Source organism: Calonectris borealis, chromosome 2 (genome assembly GCF_964195595.1).
Source record: "Calonectris borealis chromosome 2, bCalBor7.hap1.2, whole genome shotgun sequence".
NCBI classification, from domain to species: Eukaryota; Metazoa; Chordata; class Aves; order Procellariiformes; family Procellariidae; genus Calonectris; species Calonectris borealis.
The window spans coordinates 51,356,393-51,374,968 of NC_134313.1; the positions used below are offsets into that span (position 1 = coordinate 51,356,393).

The 18,576-nt window shown below is 42.9% G+C and overlaps 1 protein-coding gene across 1 annotated transcript in view; it reads left to right on the plus strand.

The window, feature by feature from the left end:
• The window catches only part of CHST9 (carbohydrate sulfotransferase 9), a 90,816-nt gene extending 87,061 nt beyond the window's left edge, over positions 1–3,755 (plus strand). Inside the window, exon 3 of the mRNA XM_075141931.1 lies at positions 2,216–3,755. Within this exon, the coding sequence (XP_074998032.1) occupies positions 2,216–3,313 (1,098 nt within the window). The 3' untranslated portion in view covers positions 3,314–3,755. The remainder of the gene's footprint in view (positions 1–2,215) is intronic.
• Positions 3,756–18,576: the final 14,821 nt, after the last annotated feature.

Here is an 18,576-nt window from a genome sequence, read left to right on the forward strand (position 1 = left end):
TCAGATTACATACCATAGGAAGTCATGAGATACTGCTGCCCTCTCTTGAATTTTCTCTGCATTGGGGAACACCAGCACAGTCATATATCACTGGAGACTGACTTCTAAGTTATAAAATGCCCCAGAGCCGCACCAATGAGTTTACAATCTTTGGTTACTTTAGCATTGTAGTATAACTTTATTCCTACTTCTTTTGAGCCTGGTATTGTGTGGTTGATTTCTGCGTATCTCGTATTTTTCATTTTCACTTTTTTAAGTTCCAGGTTTTCCTTTTAAGGTCAAAGTGTTTAATTTATTTGTAAGTCTGTGGTTCTGCAGTAGGACTTCTAAGTCGCCATTCACTGTGCTGCTGAAATTCCCATTAGGCTCGTAGTCATCCCCTGTTTTACTACTAGCACTACCTTCTGTTATTACACGCTAACTATGCTCCTGAGTTCTTTCCGTCCTAGGGCAGAAGGGATAAATCTCTAGGCACATGTGTTTTGTTTGTTTTAAAGAATGAAATACTAGACAACAGAATTAAAAAAACAAATTGTATTAGAAAAACTGACCACGTCAAACTGAAAGAATTCAAGTATTCTTTTGCATCTCTAAAAACACCAACTCTTTCACAAATGTACAAGTCCTGCATGGCTCTGTTCTTTTATTTGCTTTCACCAGTATAAAAATTATGTTACTCAGTTCAGTGAAAGCAAAGACCTGATCGTCAGCGGTTTGCAGCAATACAGAATAGACTGATCCCCCGGTTTTGTTTTTGTCGTTGGAAATTATTACACTGCAAGATATTACACTCCAACTTTTCTTGGAACTGCTTGTTTTTCCATAGGCTTTATTTCAAACTGCAATTCAAATTGTGTTCCATGCATTACCATTTCTTACATTATTCCTCTGAATTTTTAACAGCCTTATTTGAGTCGGCCTATGAACTTTCCCATCCCCCCAAATCCACACTTATGGTCTGCCAGTCCACAAATCAACTTTGCAGTAAATGTTTAATCAGTTTATGGCAGTCTTTTTATGTAGGTTTCCAAAAAAGTTAGACTTATGAAAGCAGTCAGGCAGTCTGTGCATGTGTGTCCATCTAACCGTGTGGCTATCTGGTATTTGCAACAGGATGTTTAAAAACCTGTTAACCAGCATCCCCCCGCTCCAGAAGTGTAATGAAATAGGCAGCTGTATAGATGTCCCAATGCAGCAGGCTTGCCTACCGACAGGAGAAAAACTCTACAAGCCTTAGTAGACACATGAGAATCCACTCGGGAATGAGAGAGCAGAAATACCCAAACTGCAAGAAACTCTTCAGTCAACTTGCATGATACAAGACCTTGAAGAATTTGACGGCAAAACACAGATCCGAGCTTTGCCATTTCTGCAGCTTGTGGATTGCACGGTGGCTGGGGACATCAAAAGAGATGTTTGGGAGGAAAGTCTCATCTTTTCGCATTCTTTTCAGGGTCACTAGTTGATGTTTAGTTAGTTGATGTCATTAATGTTGATGTTTAAATAAGTCAGATGGAATAGGCTCTAAAGGCATCTATTTTGCCTTATCAGCTATGAAAGCAGCTGGCTCTGTGTTGCAAACACCTGTATGTGCATGCAGTCCAATGCATCCCACTTCCATGATCTATCTGTAGGGGGACAAGAATAGGACCTTCTTGGAGGCAGGATTTTGTCTGTCACTACCTTCCGCTCAAACCCACTGATGTCAGCTGTTTAGGAGCCCCAGGTTCGTCCCCTACCACCACTGGGGGACAAGGCCTGCTCCAAGTCACAGCGGTGGAAGCAGATCCAGCAGCTGTTAGCGTGACTGTGCCAGTGCGCTCCCGAGAGCTGTCAGCGGCCGTGCAACTCAACCGGTGCTGTTGCGGGGGAAAATGTGTTCTGTAGAGAAATGCACCTGGCCACCCCTACCAGGACTATCAGCCTCCCTGTGTGAACCTCTTCTGATTTCTTAAAAGGTGTGGCTTAAGCTATTTATTTCTGTAGGAAGACCTACTGTGCATTAACAGGTAAGCTTCAGAAGCATGTATTTCAGTAATTAGCCCAGCTTGTTGCTAAATTAGATGTATCGATCAAGTGGTTCAAAAAAGACTTTGTAGTACTAAATGTGGCTTGGTCGCGAGCGCGCACCGCCGTCCTCGCTGCTGTTGCAACGTGAATGGGCTGGGCTGGGCTGTCGCCACGTTGTAAGCTCTGCTCCTTTCCATGTTTGCAGGATTTCACACTCCCACCTCCGGGGACGCCGAGGAGAGCAGCGTGGAGCAGGAGCGCTCCTCTTGGCCTCAGTAAGCACGAGATGGCCGTCTCGGGCGGCAGGCACTGGTGGGGCAGGGCTGACCCTTTCGATGTGGTGGCTGCCTCCTTGGTGAGCCAACTGTCTGACCAGCAGAAGATGAGCGAGTCACCCCTCAGCCGGTTCAGAGGGGTGTATTTACCTCCTGCACTGCACCCTTTAAACAAGACGTTAGTCAAGGGTGGCAAGTGGAAGGATGTGGATAGTGCCCAGGAAAAGCGCAGGTCCTTCCTGCATGACTTCTGTAAGAAATACAACAGCAGAAAGAAGCTGCGAACCCACCTCGTACACCTGGTGTCAAGAATTTACGTGGAGGACAGGCACAAGGTCCTGTACTGCGAAGTGCCGAAAGCAGGCTGCTCCAACTGGAAAAGGGTCCTCATGGTGCTCAATGGACTCGCCGCTTCAGCACACAACATCTCCCATGACGATGTGCACTATGGAAAGCATCTAAGGAAACTGGACAGTTATGACCTAAAAGGGATATACACACGCTTGAACACGTACACCAAGACTATATTTGTACGTGATCCTATGGAAAGACTGGTATCTGCCTTCAGGGATAAGTTTGAACATCCAAACAGCTATTACCATCCAGTATTTGGGAGGGCAATAATTAAGAAGTATAGACATAATGCAAATGAAGAGGCATTGAAAACAGGATCAGGAGTTAAGTTCAAGGAGTTTATCCAATATTTGTTAGATTCCCATCGCCCAGTAGGCATGGACATTCATTGGGAGCAAGTCAGTAAGCTCTGCTATCCCTGCCTCATCAACTATGATTTTATAGGAAAGTTTGAAACCCTGGAAGAAGATGCCAATTACTTTTTGCAGCTAGTAGGTGCTCCAGCTGAGCTGAAGTTTCCTAAATTCAAAGACAGACATTCCTCTGATGAGAGAACAAGTGCAGAAGTAGTGAGGCAATACTTAAAGGAATTATCTAAGGAGGAGAGACAGCTGACCTATGACTTCTATTACTTGGATTACTTAATGTTCAATTATACATCACCAACTGTATAGCACCAGAATAGCTTCAGGCTTCTATTAGATATTTGTCATTTTGGGATTCAAAACAACTACTTTGATATTAGCCCTGAAAGGAAACAAAGTTACTGCTAAGTGGAGTTGTCTTGACTTAGTGGGGATTTTATAAGCTAGAGTGGCATCAATTGACATTAAATTATAGGAGAATGCACAAAAAAAGACCTGTAAACAGCATAAATTGCACTAAAATGCCTGGAAAAGCTGCTTTTACCATTATGGATTATACTGTGGAAGCAGTAGCGCAGCCAGCTGTTGCATTAGCTTACCTAATGTTCTTTTAATGGTTTAAGAAAAAAGCGTTCAGAGTAGCATGATTCTTTTTTGGTGTTTCTGCTTTAGAAATTGGTTTTGAAACTATTTTTGAATGTATTTTTTACTTTCTGTCACTTATTAATAAAGAAGCATTGGCTAATTTTCTAAAACGTTTGCAGTGTTCTCAGTTGCAAGGCTTGGTTGTTTGATTACCATTGTAGCTGGTTTTAGACCTGATTGTTTTTTATTGAAGGATGCTCTTGAATATAAATGCATAAAACTACAAATAACACAGCAGCTCAACTGTTGAGCAGAGTAAATGTGGGTAAGCCTGTGATCTGAAGTCCTAGTCCACTACCCCATTTTGACTGATGCACTAGAGTTGACAAACAGCACCGTCCTTTCAGAGAACTGCCACATACATTAAAATTAGCATTTTAATTTACAGTGGAGTCAACTACGTGATGCATACTGTGGTCCCAATATTCAAGATAGTCTTCATCTTGATAAGGCAAAATCTTAGGGTGGTAGCTATGGGACATTATAAAGTCTGTACTGAGAAGTAACTTCATTGCAACTGCTGTGACCGCTCTGGGTCTGCCGGTGTCCGATCATCAGCCCAGCTCCCAGCAATTTGTTACACAGAAGGTGTGTACGCCCTTTGCCTCCAAAACCCATGGCCTGGTTTTGTCCCCAGAGCTTCCTGATGTCACCTGTGTTTTGCTGTCCTTCCTGCCTTGTCAGCAGCCAGGTGGGGTGGATGCTGCAGCGTTATGTGGTGGGATGGGTACTGGTGATTCACCCTAGAGGCAGTTGTGTCCACAGTCCCACAGTCCTGGTTATAAAAGGAAAAGGTACCTTCTCTCCTCCTCTTCCCTCTCCTCCCTCAAGTGCTGTCTGACCAATGCATGCAGTCATTCCTGCAACCTGCAGTTGCACATGGCATTGTAGGATGGGTGGTAAGGGTGTCCCAGGAGGAGGAGAAATCTCTGTAAAATGGATAGGGAGAAATCCCTATGCCCTTCCAAAATAAAGGTGACATCTATTCTTTGCTTCCTGGAGTGGTTTGGGGCATCTTGCTCCAGCGTCTTGATGTAGCAAGTTATAGAATAAGGAAACAGCCTGGCGGGAAACTGATGCAAGTAAAATATCCTTTTCCTCTATTCCCAGCCACTGCTCACAACTAGCACTATTGCTGTCCTTTCCCTCATCTCAGGCAAATGCACGGCTTCAGCCCTTCCACAGGAGTAATTGTGGGTCCCTGCTGAGAGACCATTTCCTACGTACCCTCGCTGCTCGTTTCTCCCTCAGTTTTCTCCTCAGAAGAGGAAAAAAGCCAGCTCCAGCCTCCACAGTGCCAGTGTGTAACCAAGCAGGCTCTGCATGTTTCTCCTCGCGGCAGGACGAGCCGCTGCAAGGGGGAAAGGTAAAAGCATACTGGGCAGCCCAAGTTGGAGGTGGTGCTGTATGTGACTAGCAGCACCCATAGCCGAAGCCAGCCTGTTCCCTGGGGCTGTGGAACAAAGAGGAGGAGAAGGAAAAAGCCCACAAGCCATCATCGCCGTGAGGTGTGGAGAGGTGCAGGTGTTCAGCACTGACGAGGAGGTGCAGGGATGCCTTGGACAGGTAAGCGCACACACTGTTACTTGTGTGAGCTGTTGCTGTGCCTGGACAGTCCCATAGGTATTAACACCAGAAGTGTTTGGGATGGGAGATCCAACTGTTGAACTGCCCCAATGCATGCCTTTCCTTAGGTGAACAACGTGCCCTTAAATCTCCCCCTTTAGACTCAAGATGGTGTCTGAATCCCCCAGAAATCCCTTCTGATTTTCCTTCAGGCTCTGTCCCAGAGCAGGGAGCGCTGGAGCTGCACCGCTCTGCCCGGGGCACCATGGGGAGCGCAGCCGCCCCTCGGCCGAGGGCTCGGCCCCTGGGGCACCATGCTGGAGAGCTGGTTCCTTGCAGCCGCTGTCATGCTGGACACCAGTACGCTGCCACTCCAGTGTTACGCACCATGCCGGTTAATGGCTGTTATCGAGTTCCCACGTGTCTTTACCCAGCACGATTTTTTTTTTTTATTTGGCCATGCACTTTCATGACTGTTGCTCTCAAGAGGGACTATGCAACATTAAAGAGCAGCTCCTGCCAAAGTTTTGATTTTGTGTCATCCAACCTCCTAACTCATGTGAAAACTGCCTTAGATTTCACTTGGATTTGACCTTGGTTTAAAAAGCATCTTTTCCACGGATGCAGCGGAGCTCTCTAGATCCTCTGCTCTTGTAAGTATTCATTCCCATCTCAAATCCTGAATGAATCTCTCTTGCCTTGTAGGGAGGCCATGGAAGATGTTAAATAAAAAATAAATGTACACCAACCTTTGGATGTCTATATATTTGCTTTGTCTTGTCTATTGTGGATGTGTGTTAATTAATTGTTAATTTATAGACAAAAAAAATGGCTCATGTACCAATATTTTCCAAAAAACATGAGGGAAAAAAGTTTAACATGCTAATAAAGAACGGAGGCCGATTTATATATGAGTTTTGTATGAATTCTTTAATTCAGAGGAAATAAATAGTAGTATATTACAAAGTCTCTGAAGAACTTAAGCTTCACCTTGGTGAAGCTTCGTTTAGTGACAAACTTTCAGCCTATCTGATCAGGGAATGACAGAGATTCGGGGGTGGGGGCATGTAATTGTATTGAAAAAGCTGTACAGTCTCATGAGATTTCATCTACTAACTGGTCTTAGATAAAGCTATTGTTTGAGTCAAGGGGGGGTAAAAGAATTTATTAGCAAATGTTTGGCTTCTGCAAATGAGAGGGAAAATGGCATTGATTTGCATGCATCTGTGGACATAGACATCAGGTCCCTGGATTGTCATCTTGAAAATCTGGTACGGTTTGCATTTGTGATTTAAAAGGGGAGGACACTACTTACGGCCTTTAAAGCATATATGTGCACAGAAGCGTAATTGGTTTAGCGGCACTGTTGTTCTATGGGTCTAGTGAAAGTAATTTAACTTCTTTGTATGCTCAACTTCAAATTTCATAGCCCCTAACTGCACTTAAAAATTCATTTTTTGAAAATCTAGCTCAGACTTTTGTAAAGAAGAGCCTCTCCATAGTCATCTTCAGCGACCTAAGGGATTCAGATGATCTCAGTAGCAGAATCTAGATTATACTTTGCCTCATTAACCACATTTTGAAAATCACCAGCCTGCTTTGCCAGGAATTAAGTTACATGATTTAAAATTAACATAAGAGTTTAGCATAATTGAAGTGGGACTGTGATATCTGACTTATGGGATTATAAAGGCATAATTTGCAGCATAAAAAATAACCTCTATTTTTAAAAGTAAATTTTAAAAGGTCAAAGTGTGAGGCTGGGTTGTAATTTGGCTTATATTTTGTAAAACTGCTAGGCAAAAACAAAAACTGAAGGTCATCCACTATAACTAGTGTAAAATCCCACCTCCACAACTGTGCACAGATGTTTGTTTTACTCAGAAAATGATATTGAATGTATGCAGAAGAGTAATGAAAATACACTCCACAACATTCGGTGCAATTACACTTACACTAAAGATCAGCTGCAGCATGCAGAGCCTCTTTTGAGGGCTTCATTACAGTAAATGCTTTTTAGTTATGAACATTTCTTCATCTGAAGATCTCTAAGCACTTTTCTAATGCAGGTCGGTTGTCAGGGCAAGTCAAATGTGCTGTAAAGGCATTACAGTGAGTCCGTGGGAGGGCTGGAGCTGGAGGAGAGTGCTCCCTTGGCTCATTTGTCTCTTCCAAACACCAGACAGTTGTGCTTCCCTCCTGAAACAAAAGCTTGATTTTTGGGAAATAATGTTCCATATTTGCCTTTCTTCTAAAATGAATCAGTATTAAATAAAATTAAATTATTTTATTTAATAATAAAGTAAAAAAAATTTAAATAATAAATTACATAAAATAAAAATAAATTAAAATAAAAAATAAACTGCATAGGTGTGCATTCTCAAATTCTGATATATTTGCCCACATAAGGCAGTTTTCTTTTTCCATGTAGGATTTGGCTTGCAAAGCTCAGACACAGCCATTACGCCCATCTCTTCTAAAACTGCTGGTAAACTGTTGCTTGCTGGAAGTCAGGGGTGTGCAGCCACAGTGCAATCAAACACGGCACATCCTCTTGAAATGTCCTCTGGTGTAACTCCCCCAGAAGGCCAAATTTATTGGAGCTACTCCTGCCTCGGGCTGTTCTATCTTGGTGATGTGTCATTGGAGATCACCACTTTAATTTTAAAGGTAGTTTAAATTTAAATTAAAATTACAATATGACACTTTGCAAAAGTCTGAGAGGAAAATATTTTAATAGAGCTTTGTATTGTATATGTAGCTTATATATAAAAGTCTTTGTTGTATGTGCCTTTAGGCTAACGATGCATCGGATAAGTATTTTTAACTGTAATGTTAGTGCCAGTTTATCAGCTGTGTAACCTGCTATGATGCTTTCAAAACTAAATGAATTTGGCCTCGGAACCTAATGTCCCAAATCAGTCCATAAATTATTACACTTCATAAAAAATACAGATGTGCCTGTCCTGTATCAACCAATTCATCTACAGTTCAGAGGGCAGGGCAGGAACACAGAGTACTGGGAGGTGTGACTGACCCAGCAGAGGGAATCTGTCCATAACCCCAGATACCTGGGATCGCCTTCTGGAATGGGGGGGGGGGGAGGGGAGGAAACAGTCATATTATTTAGTTTAGTTTAGTGAGAATGTCTTAGATTAAATTTGGTATTCATAAAAATATCTATTTTGGGGGAAAATTGCTGAGCTCTTGGCGCTGTAGTTAATTGCAGTGAGTCCCACAGGTTTCTTGCATGTTAGATGTAGCTCTGCTTGTGACTGGAGTAACAGACTTGGACTTCAGAGACCTGGATCTTCCTCCAAGTTCCGTACCTTCATGGACTTGTTGGACAAACTTGAACTGCTCTCTGCCTCCATTTCCCCACTGGTAAAGTGGTCCTGTAAATGGAAGGTAATTATACCTTCTCCTTATATGCCTTCTCCTAAAATCATTGAACTATGTGGAAAAATAGCTGCAGTTAGAAATTAGGTGTTAGTATGGAATTTAACTCATAGGATGTTCATGCCCATTCTTTATGTTTTATTTCCAATGGCTTGGAGGAAGCCGGGGACTTCCCAGCTTTGTTCCAGCCGAGAAGTGCATCATTCAGCTCTGTTCTGGACAGTTGGCAGCCCTAAGAATGCAAGCTCTGTTTCAAAACACTGTGCATCTGTCGAGCCTGCCCAGGCACTGCCTCAGCATAAAACCAGTGCCAGGTTGTCTGACCAGGGGAAAGTGCCCCTCCGGTTCCTTTTGTACAGAGGAGAGCAGACAGAGACAGGGTGAGAATCTTGCTGTCTCATTTTATTCTGAGCCCAAATAAAGAGAAGCTATTTTATTTTGCTGCAGTATCCCTAAAAAAAGTGATGCTCGACTAGAGAGTTCTGCAGAAGCAGAAGAGATCTGAGTGCAGTAAGTGACATTAGAGGATCTCACCCATGTACACAAACTCCTGCCTTCTCCCAAACACCAGGGCTGTATAACCCCGTACCCAGACTGTGTTCCCCCAGCCCTTCCTGAGGTCCTGCCAACGCTCGTGACAGTCTCCGGTTTACCTGGCTGCTAGAGACTCTCAGGATTTATCTCCTACTAACATAGCCACTTTTTCTGTGGCCCTGTGGAGGCTACTAATAACATGGAGACTGTACTGATACAGAGTATGTTGCTTTCTTCTATTTATCTTCAGAAAGTGGTGTGATTAACAACCCTGAGAGAGGGGAAAGAGTCCTTACAAAAAGAAAGGGAAAAATCTCAAGGCCACGACCGTAACTTTTTTTTTTAGTATATGTAATTGTTGCTTCCTTTCCTCTGTCTTCTCACATACAATTTCCCACCCTCTTTAACTATGTCAGCACAAATGGGTGAGACCAATTGCCGGTTCACTCTCAGCTGTCAAGTGTAAGCCAGCTCCCATCCAGCACATCTATGTTATCATGGCACTGAGGCTGCACTAATAAGCCTGCCTGAGAGTACGGTACTGTCAGTCACCATCTGTGCACACATATCTGTCTTGTCCTTGTCATGTAGAAATTCCTCCTGTCTCAGGGGTTTTTGCCTCAAATTCCTTCCAGAAACCACAGTTTCCACAGAATCTCCCAATACTGCTCATTTCCCAAGATGTGCAAATTTGAAGCGTCCCATATAATTATCATGCAAGAAACAGCATTCTGAGACGTAAGGTGTAGGAGCAGAGCAGGTTTATCTGGGTGTTTCAGCACACAGAGATGTAAATCAACACTCAGTGGATTGTAAATTCATGTCAGTAGGATACTAAATGCTAAAGGTTTAATTTTCCCAAGCTAGTTACTTGGGTGTAAAAACTGGATGTAGGCAGACTAGCACCTGCCTATTGAATTATCTCATTCTTGATAAAAAAAGACACACAGAGACAGTTTTTTAAGTTTTAGAAATTATAATGAGTCACAGTTCATCTGAGAAACAATGGGTGTTCAGACAGCTGAGTTCAACTACATAGCAGTTCCCTCCCTACAAACTTGCACAAACGCATGTACAAATGCATGCACGTTTTATAAATGCACCTGCACACACATAATATATATATGTGAGTCTCATAACATTCAGCCAAATGTTTCTCAACAATGGTAGTGGGAGCTACTTAGCTTAAGTCCTGCATTTGAATTTAAAGATCTTAAATGTGTATTAAGATACATACTCTCTAAAGAAACAGAGTTCCCATCGCTCAGGATGTGCAGACAGAACTTAGATAAACTCTGTTTTCATCTCTGGCTAGAGCAGAGAATGAATATGGTAGCATTGTGTATGCAAAGGTATCATATGCTGTATAGCCATGTAAACATTCTATTAGCATGTTGCAGAGCCACAAGGTTATTCCAAATGAACCTAAGCTACTTGCAGGGATGGCAAGTTTACCTCTTGCACAGGTTTTCTTTGTGCTGCTTTAGCTTGCCTGGGACAGGATGCTGCCAGGTCTACGGGTCAGCAGTTTGGGCAGCTGCGCCTGCTTCTGATCCTGGGTACAGCTACAGGTTTTGGGGGAGGTTCCCTGGTGGGGAACTTGGTAGGGGGAGAAGTGGGCAAGGGTTTGCAGCATCTCTGCTTTCAAGGAACTTACGGTGTTATCACCTATAATGCACTCCAAGCCATAGACACCAGCTGTCAACTTTGCTGTGACTTCTGCTATTATCTTAAAAACAGAAAAAAAAAAAGCAAAACAGAAAAGGGACAGAGGGAAAACCTCTAATGAGAAGGGGAAATGTTAATTGTGGCTGGAGGAGACAGTGCACAATATGAAATTGCTGCTTTGCTATTGTATCTCTGATGAAAGTACCCTAAGACTGCAGCTCCAAGGGAGGATGATGTTTCTCGAAATCCTCGTGATCCCTGCAGGTCCTCCTGAATAGCAGGGAAAACACACAAACACAGAACCAAAGTTAGATGAAATTGTTCTGTGTTTCAGCCATGCTGCCAACAAATTCCCTTCTCCCACTTCTCCCTGAATCTTTTCGGCTGTCTCCAGCCGAGTGGCTGCGGTGGGTCCAGGACACTGCGCTGCCTCTGCACACAGAAACTCCCCTAATGGAAGTGCTGTTACCAGGCAAAATCTGGCTCACAATTTATTTTCTGCCTTGCTTTACTTAGAAGTGATGCTAAGACTGAAAAACCTAGCTTAAGCTGATATACGTTAGGCTACTCCATCTGCAAGTCAGCAGTTGGAGATAGCAGGCAAAACTTTTCAGGTGGGCTGAGCAACCGCTGCTGCCAGGCACATCAATAGGAGCTGCAAAGGCCACCTCTGAAAAGCCAGTGGCCCTAAGGGAGACTCCTAAGGGCGGCTGAAGAACCCAATTCTTAGGAAACCGTGCCTAACAGCTTTTTAGTATAAAAAAAATTCCCTAAACATACCTTAGCTGGAAGCAGCAGAGGCTACTTTGCCAAACCCATACCTTCCTGAGCAAGCCATGGAGAAGGAGAGGGAATATTTTGGGACATTTTGAGAGATTCTTTTTAGCATTTTCAGTTCTGCTTTCCACCCCCGCCTGCTGCAAGCACCGAGGCATTTCTTTAATTTATTGCAATTTACCAAAGGAAAACAAGCTTTCCCACTGACAACTTTATAGCTAGAATCTGCTTTCTGTGCTGTCTTGGTTGCAGAACTGGGCACAGGCTGAATGAGAGAAGCTGGGAACTCGTTATGTAAAATCTACGGCAACTGAGCTTTTCTAGTGCTATTATGCCCTGACCCCTTATTTTGGCACAGTAACAAAACTACTGAGACTGGACACTTATAGGGTTTCCCAGGCTCTTTTTTTTTTTTTCTGTTTCTTTTTGGCCTCATCACAAAACCCAAGTGAATCAATGGTGTGCCCAAACTTCTGAAATGGTCTAGGACTTTCAGTATCTCCAATGCACAAAGAAACAGTGGGGAAATATGTGCATTTTATTTATTCATTATTTAATCAGGACAGTCTCCTGTCTAAAAGTTCCTTGCTCTGGATCACGTTAGAAATCTCTGACACATTTTCCAATTGTTTGATATTTGGGCTACGCTATGATCCCTATTGCTTTACATTCACTTTGTTTTCTGTATGTGCCTTAAATTCTCCTTTTTTCCAATAAATTACACTTGCCTGTAACTCAGGTGATTATTTTTCCATCCAAGACTCACTTGAGCATCCTCACTTCAGTAAAAAACAAAAGTAAAAAAAAAAAAATTAAAAATAAATAAAGTGAATAGAATAGAATAGAATGGAATGGAATGGAATGGAATGGAATGGAATGGAACAGAATAAGATAAAATAATAAAAAATAAAAGAGCTTTCTTGGCTACAGGCTGCTAGCACTTCATATGCATTTTATGCCTCTTCACAGTCTTAGAAACTTGAAAATATCTACAATTTCTCAGGTACACTGTCAGCTCTTTGAGACAAAGCAGTTGGGATCAGGGTGACCTTTTAAGGATGAATTACAAGTTTCTGAAAGTGGACAGCAACAATTGCATTGCAAGACTGCGTAGAAGTGCCTTTCTGTCCCTTTCGTACCAAATAGGTTCAGTTTACAAGTCAAAAATCATTTTCTAAGAGCCCATTCTGCAAACTCCACCCTGCAACACTGAGGACCAGGCTGGGTGGTTTTCTGCCCCCTCCAGCACCCCGAGGACCGGCCACGCCGCGGCAGGAGCCTCGCCGATAACGGTGCCGGTGAGGCGTGTAGCTGAAAAGAATCCCTTTCACTGGCGTGTTGGTTCTGCTGCTGGTAAGAAAAATGTGCTCATGTCAGTCAAGTATGCAGGGTGAAACTGAAAATCAGATGGGTATTCTAGATGTTTCGCTTATACAAAAAGGGACATGAAACCATAAGCCTCTCAGAAATTTCCCTTTCTCTGCCTGCATTCTTATAAAGGTAGATCTATTTTTAACAGGGATCAGACTTTTTTGGCCTACATCCTTGAAGACGTATCATTAGCCATATCTGCCTCCTTTTTTACACTAATTTAATACAATACCTGTCTTCACAAAAATAATTCTCTCCACGAAACTCATAAAATCTACTGTGAACAGCAACTTATAGCAGGGCTATCTCCCGTTTACCCAAAGCATGGATGCAGGAAAAGAGAAGACTGGTGAGTCTAAAGAGGTAAGTCATGAAGAATGGTCTCAGACTAGTTGCTCTGTATTAATAACCTAAGTCAAAAAAGTGTTTATTATCCCCAAAGTCTTCTGGAATAAATGTCCTTTGGTATTTTTTGCAACTATTCACACAGCTCACAGCTTTTTTTCCCTCAGTTGGCTTTGCAAAAGAGCAGGTTGCCAATCTACAAGAGCCTATAGAAGGCAGTCGTGGAGGTTAGATTAGAAAACGTTGCTTAGAAAGAAACACAAGATGTTGAAGTAGCATAAAGCAGGAGAGCCCTCTGCCCCTGTGCTTGATTCCATCCAGTCTTTGCAGATTGCATCCGCCACTCACCCGCCACCCCTGCGGGGTGCCCGGAAACTGGTGCGAATACTGGACTCGAGCTATGGGCCACGAAAGCCTGTTTTCAATGGCTGCATGTGCTCCCAGAGCACGTTCACTGGAGTTCAGTAGCTGAAGACAAAATATTGTTAACTGGTCAGTTCTTATATGTTCACCAACCAACCATCCATCCATCTGTGCAGTGGCTATAAGCTGGTATCAGTAAGGCTGAAGATGGCAGCAAGAAGTGTTTGTTTCTTTGTATTAATCTCTATTATCTTTGTTGACAATTGAGCCAATATAAGAATCTCCAAAGCAGTACAGCTTCTGCCATAAAAGAGACTGAATAACTCCAATTGCCATTTCCGAGTTTAAAACCTTTCTCCTAGTCCAGTAAAAATGTGGCACCTGTATCACAAGTTATTAGGCTTCATCTAATTTTTTTTTTCAAGCTGTAAACATGAAAAACTGTCAGAAATGAAACTAATGTTCTACAAAGGATTTCGAGAAAAACTTGCTGTCGGATTTTCTTTAGAAGCTTATGGACAAAAGAGCTTGAACTTGCAAATATTCAGAGTCAGATCTTGCTTTTCAGTCCATTCAATGAAAGATGAACATTTGCATAGAAAAAAGATCAACATCTTCACTTCTATGGCCCGAGGTTTTAGCTTTTAGGAGGTAATAATGTTGAGAGGGAAGAAAAACCCTGTAAAATACATAGTATTAAGAAGACTTACTATTGTAATCTACAAAGATAGCCTGAATGATCTGAAGCAAAATTGTCTTTCTCAGAACATGCTGCAGAAGCCCATTCATGGCATACATTTCCACTAGGTGTATGAATCCTATGGCTATGAAGCTATATATGTATTATATATATTATCATTATATTACATACAGCAAATGGCTTGGACAAAGAAGAAATTCCTAGCATTGGGCCATGTCAAATATACTATGCCACTGAGCCTCAGCCTTGCCAAAAAAAGAGAAAACCACAAACAACACAGGACAGATTTAATTTTTAAAATTACACATTGGCTGACAGAGGTAGCAGCACAGAGCAATGTGTTTAAGTGTTTCTAGAGGCTTTACCACAATACCGAGTAACATTTGTTTAAAGCATTACCACCGTACGTTAGCCATGGATCAGTAAAGGGATTCAGACCTGGCTGACAGGTCTCTGAGAGTAGTTAATGGAGTAGTAATGGCAGCAGTTGGCAGGGATCTGAAGGGATCGCTGTGAGACCTCATGTGCTTCAGGGTTTTCCTCAGTAAGTAAATCTGGAAGTAAATATAGAATCACTGCCAGTATAGTTTGAGCATGACTTAAGTTAGTAGGTTGAGAAAAGGACGGCCAAACAGAGAAGACTGGATTATCCTCTAGTGTGATCCCTGTCAGATAGAATGTCTGCACAATCTCATATCTCGGAGTGAAACAAGACTTTTACCTGCAGAATGAGGTCTGTATCCTGAGAAGGACTGAGGGGTTATTGTGGAGAAGCGAGGAGGAATGCTTCCTCAAGCCGATGCTGCGGTACGAAGGCCTAATTCAATTCCTAGGTATGCTGCAAGAAATGCTTTTACTTCAGAATATGCCTGCTGGGAGTCCAATATTAAAAATGCATTTTAAAAAGCATGTTGAAAAAGTGGTGAAGGCACAAACAAGAGCTGGAAAAAAAGTTAGAGAAATTTCTTTAGAGTGAGAGACTTCGAGAGCTCAGTCTGCTTAGCTGATGATGAAGCAGACGACTTGCTCACATTATGTAAGTATCCTCATGGGGAGACAGTGGAAGCACAAGAGGCTTTTTAATCTGGGAGAGAACAGCATAATAAGAACCACTACATGGCAGATTAATTCATACAAACTCAGTTTAGAGACAAAGACCATTTTTGGTGATGAAAATGATTAGTCTTGGGAATAAGCTACCAAGGGAATGGGTGGATTTTCTGTCCCATGTGTTTTCAAATCAAGCAAGGATGCTTTTTGTAAAGTATATTTAACCAAATAGAAGTTATTGAACTCATGAAATGTGTCATGAGGTAAAGTGTAATAATCTATGATATATAAAGCTAACTGGAAAATGTTTTGTTGCCATCTAGTCTTAAACTCCATGATTCTTTGCCCAAGCTTCGTTTCTGTAGGAAACTGAAGGCCTGAAGCGGTGCTGAGGGAAGAGGCTGAGCATTTGGGGGTGAGAAGCTTAGAAACAGCAGCAGGACTGTAAGGGAGAGCAACTCAGATCAGTCAGGAAAGCATGGCTGGACATTAAAGAGCGTACAACAGTGGTATATAGGAAGCGGAGTACTACATTTTCTGTGATAAAAACTGTGAGTGCTTCACCGAATTTCAGTGTCTCACCTAGCAAAGTTAGACAAATCTCTTTGGCCCCACTGGCTAAGACTACACAACCCCCAGCGCACAGGCCCCCGGCACGTTGGGCTGTTTTTCCCTCCTGGCACATGCAGACCCTCCTGCACCCTGCCCTGTGCTGCTGCATGTTATTGCTCCCCTCCACGAGAGAGCTACTTCTCTCCCCCATTTCCAGTTGATCTGGGATTCTTCCCCCAGGTCTCCTGTACCCCCCATGACTGCCCAGGGCTGCTTTCCTGCTCCTCCCCTCCAGTTCACCAATCCTGCTGAGGCAGCTTTTTGCAATGGAAGTTGCAGCCGTTTATGGTACGAGGGGAGAAAAAGGACTTTTTTTTCCACATTCCCGGCAAAGGGTCTGTCCATGCCATGTTGAAATTAAGCTATTCCTAAAAGCTTCCAGGTGGTTCCTATACTACCTAGATCTTATTTTTGCTTTTCCAACTGTAATTGCTGCCTATTGAGGTGGGGGGGGAGAGCAAAGAAAAAGCAGTCAATCCAAATTGTCTCATGAGGGAGGTAATAGAGCAGGGCTAAGGAAGCTCAGCAATCACCTAAGTGCACAGCTTCTTGTACAACCTTTCTGAAAAGCCTGAATGAATCCCCCAAATGAATGGCCATTTTGTCCCTTTCAGTTCTCCTTCTCTAGCATGGAACTCAATGTGCAGCTTGTGGACAGACAGATTCCACAATAAATAGAGAAGGAGAGTAAAACTAAACCCACTGGAGCTTGGCCAGCAGCAATGTCAAATCTGTTGACTGATTTCCCAGGGAATTCTTGCTCTAAATGTCAGGAGAACATAGCCCTGCAGCCAAACCTGGACCAGACTGATATCAAGGCGTGACAAAACGAATGACCTAAGTAACAAGATTACACCGAAGGAAAATTAAAACTTCAGAAATGTGCAAAGATCACATTTCAGTAAGCAGTGGTTTATGTAAGATCTTTTTAGTAGACAAAGCTTAATCCAAACTTATAAAACATAAGTTGGTGAGGGGAGGGGGATTTATTAGTGGCAACAGAATGAAACTTTCAATCAGTCAGAAAAGAAAGTCTGAGAGTTTCTGCAAGCGTCAATGCTTGCTGAAAGGCTTCCAGCCTGCTTTCAGATGCCCTTGTTGACAGGAGCCACAGAAGGTCAAAGGAATTTAGTCTCCTAGGAGTTTGCACCACTTTGAAAACAGCAGCTAAGTCCCTCCATCACTCAGGCACTTCTGAAAATCCTCCTGGAGCCTCTCCTGCTGTGGTTACCTGCAGCCCTCCTTGGCCACTCATGCTCACGGGGCTGTCAGGAATGTGAACAGCTTTGGGACTTCTGATCCCCCATCAGCTGCCGCTGACATTGGCCGTTGGCTTCAAGATCTGTTGGAAAGGGCAGGAACATCCAGAGAACGAAGGGAGGGGCAGAGAGAGCACATGCATGTAAGCCTCCTTTCTTTTGGAAACTGAGAGCCTGAAGTGGTGCTGAGAGGAGCCAAGTGAGCTGAGGAGCTTTACAGCAGCAATGTAAGGGAGAACAGTCCAGATCTCCTGCATATGAGTGGAAAAGGACTACTGAGAAAACACACAGTGCTTCTAAATCATGTCCCTTTTTTTGGATTTTGGTCTTTCTCTTCTCTGCTTCAGTCTTACGTGACAAACCCATTGAGGCAGATCTGATAGAGTTGCCCAGGATGGATGGATATTCATGAGACTCACCATCGGAGCAAAGGGACACTTCCCACACTGCTATTCAGTGAGGTGCCAGAATTTAGTGCTGGGAGTTTTTCTGCCTCTCTCCCTCATATTGTTTTAGCTGGAATTAGCTGTTTGCACATTCCTCTCCTACTTTGGCAGTGTGCCCTCTCCTCCATAACAGACCAAACCGAAAGCCCAGATCCAGCACGCTTCAACTGTCTGGGAAGTCCTTGTTCAGAATGTGATGTGTCTTACGTGTTGCAGCATCTTCTCACCATGGCTTACGTTTCTATGGAGATCTTTAATTCATGGTGCCCTAAAAATGACTGTAGAAACTCAGATTTAATGTTCAGTGAAGGAGAAGCAGAGGCACAGCGAGATTCCACTGCATATTCCCCCCCTCCCCAGACATGGATTGAACATTAATACCATTTTTAAATTTTTCATATATATTCTTTTGTAAGTTATTTCCTTAACTGTGTTGAGTACAGCAGCAGGAGGAATATTTCATCCTTGGGCAGAAGTCCAAAACGAGTTAACCCAGGTTTTATAAAGATGAAAATACATAAGCAAAAAAAAAAAAAAGGGAATCTATGTTGTCCCAACTCCCAACATGGACAAATTTATCCCTGGACAAACTGGGGCAGCTTTCCTCTGTTTTTCAGTGCCATCTCAAGGGCTGTCTTCCATGCCTTCTGTGCTTTCAACAGAACATAGTCTGTGTGTTTGATCAGAGCTGGCACAGTGCAGTTTGCTCCAGGTTTGTGCCCGAAGCGTTGCCTTTCTCTGTTTATGTGGCCACAACCTTTGTCTAATCCTCCAGAAGATCTATCGCAATAAGAATGCTAGCAGTGAGAGAAGCTATTAATGTTCTGGCTTCTCTAT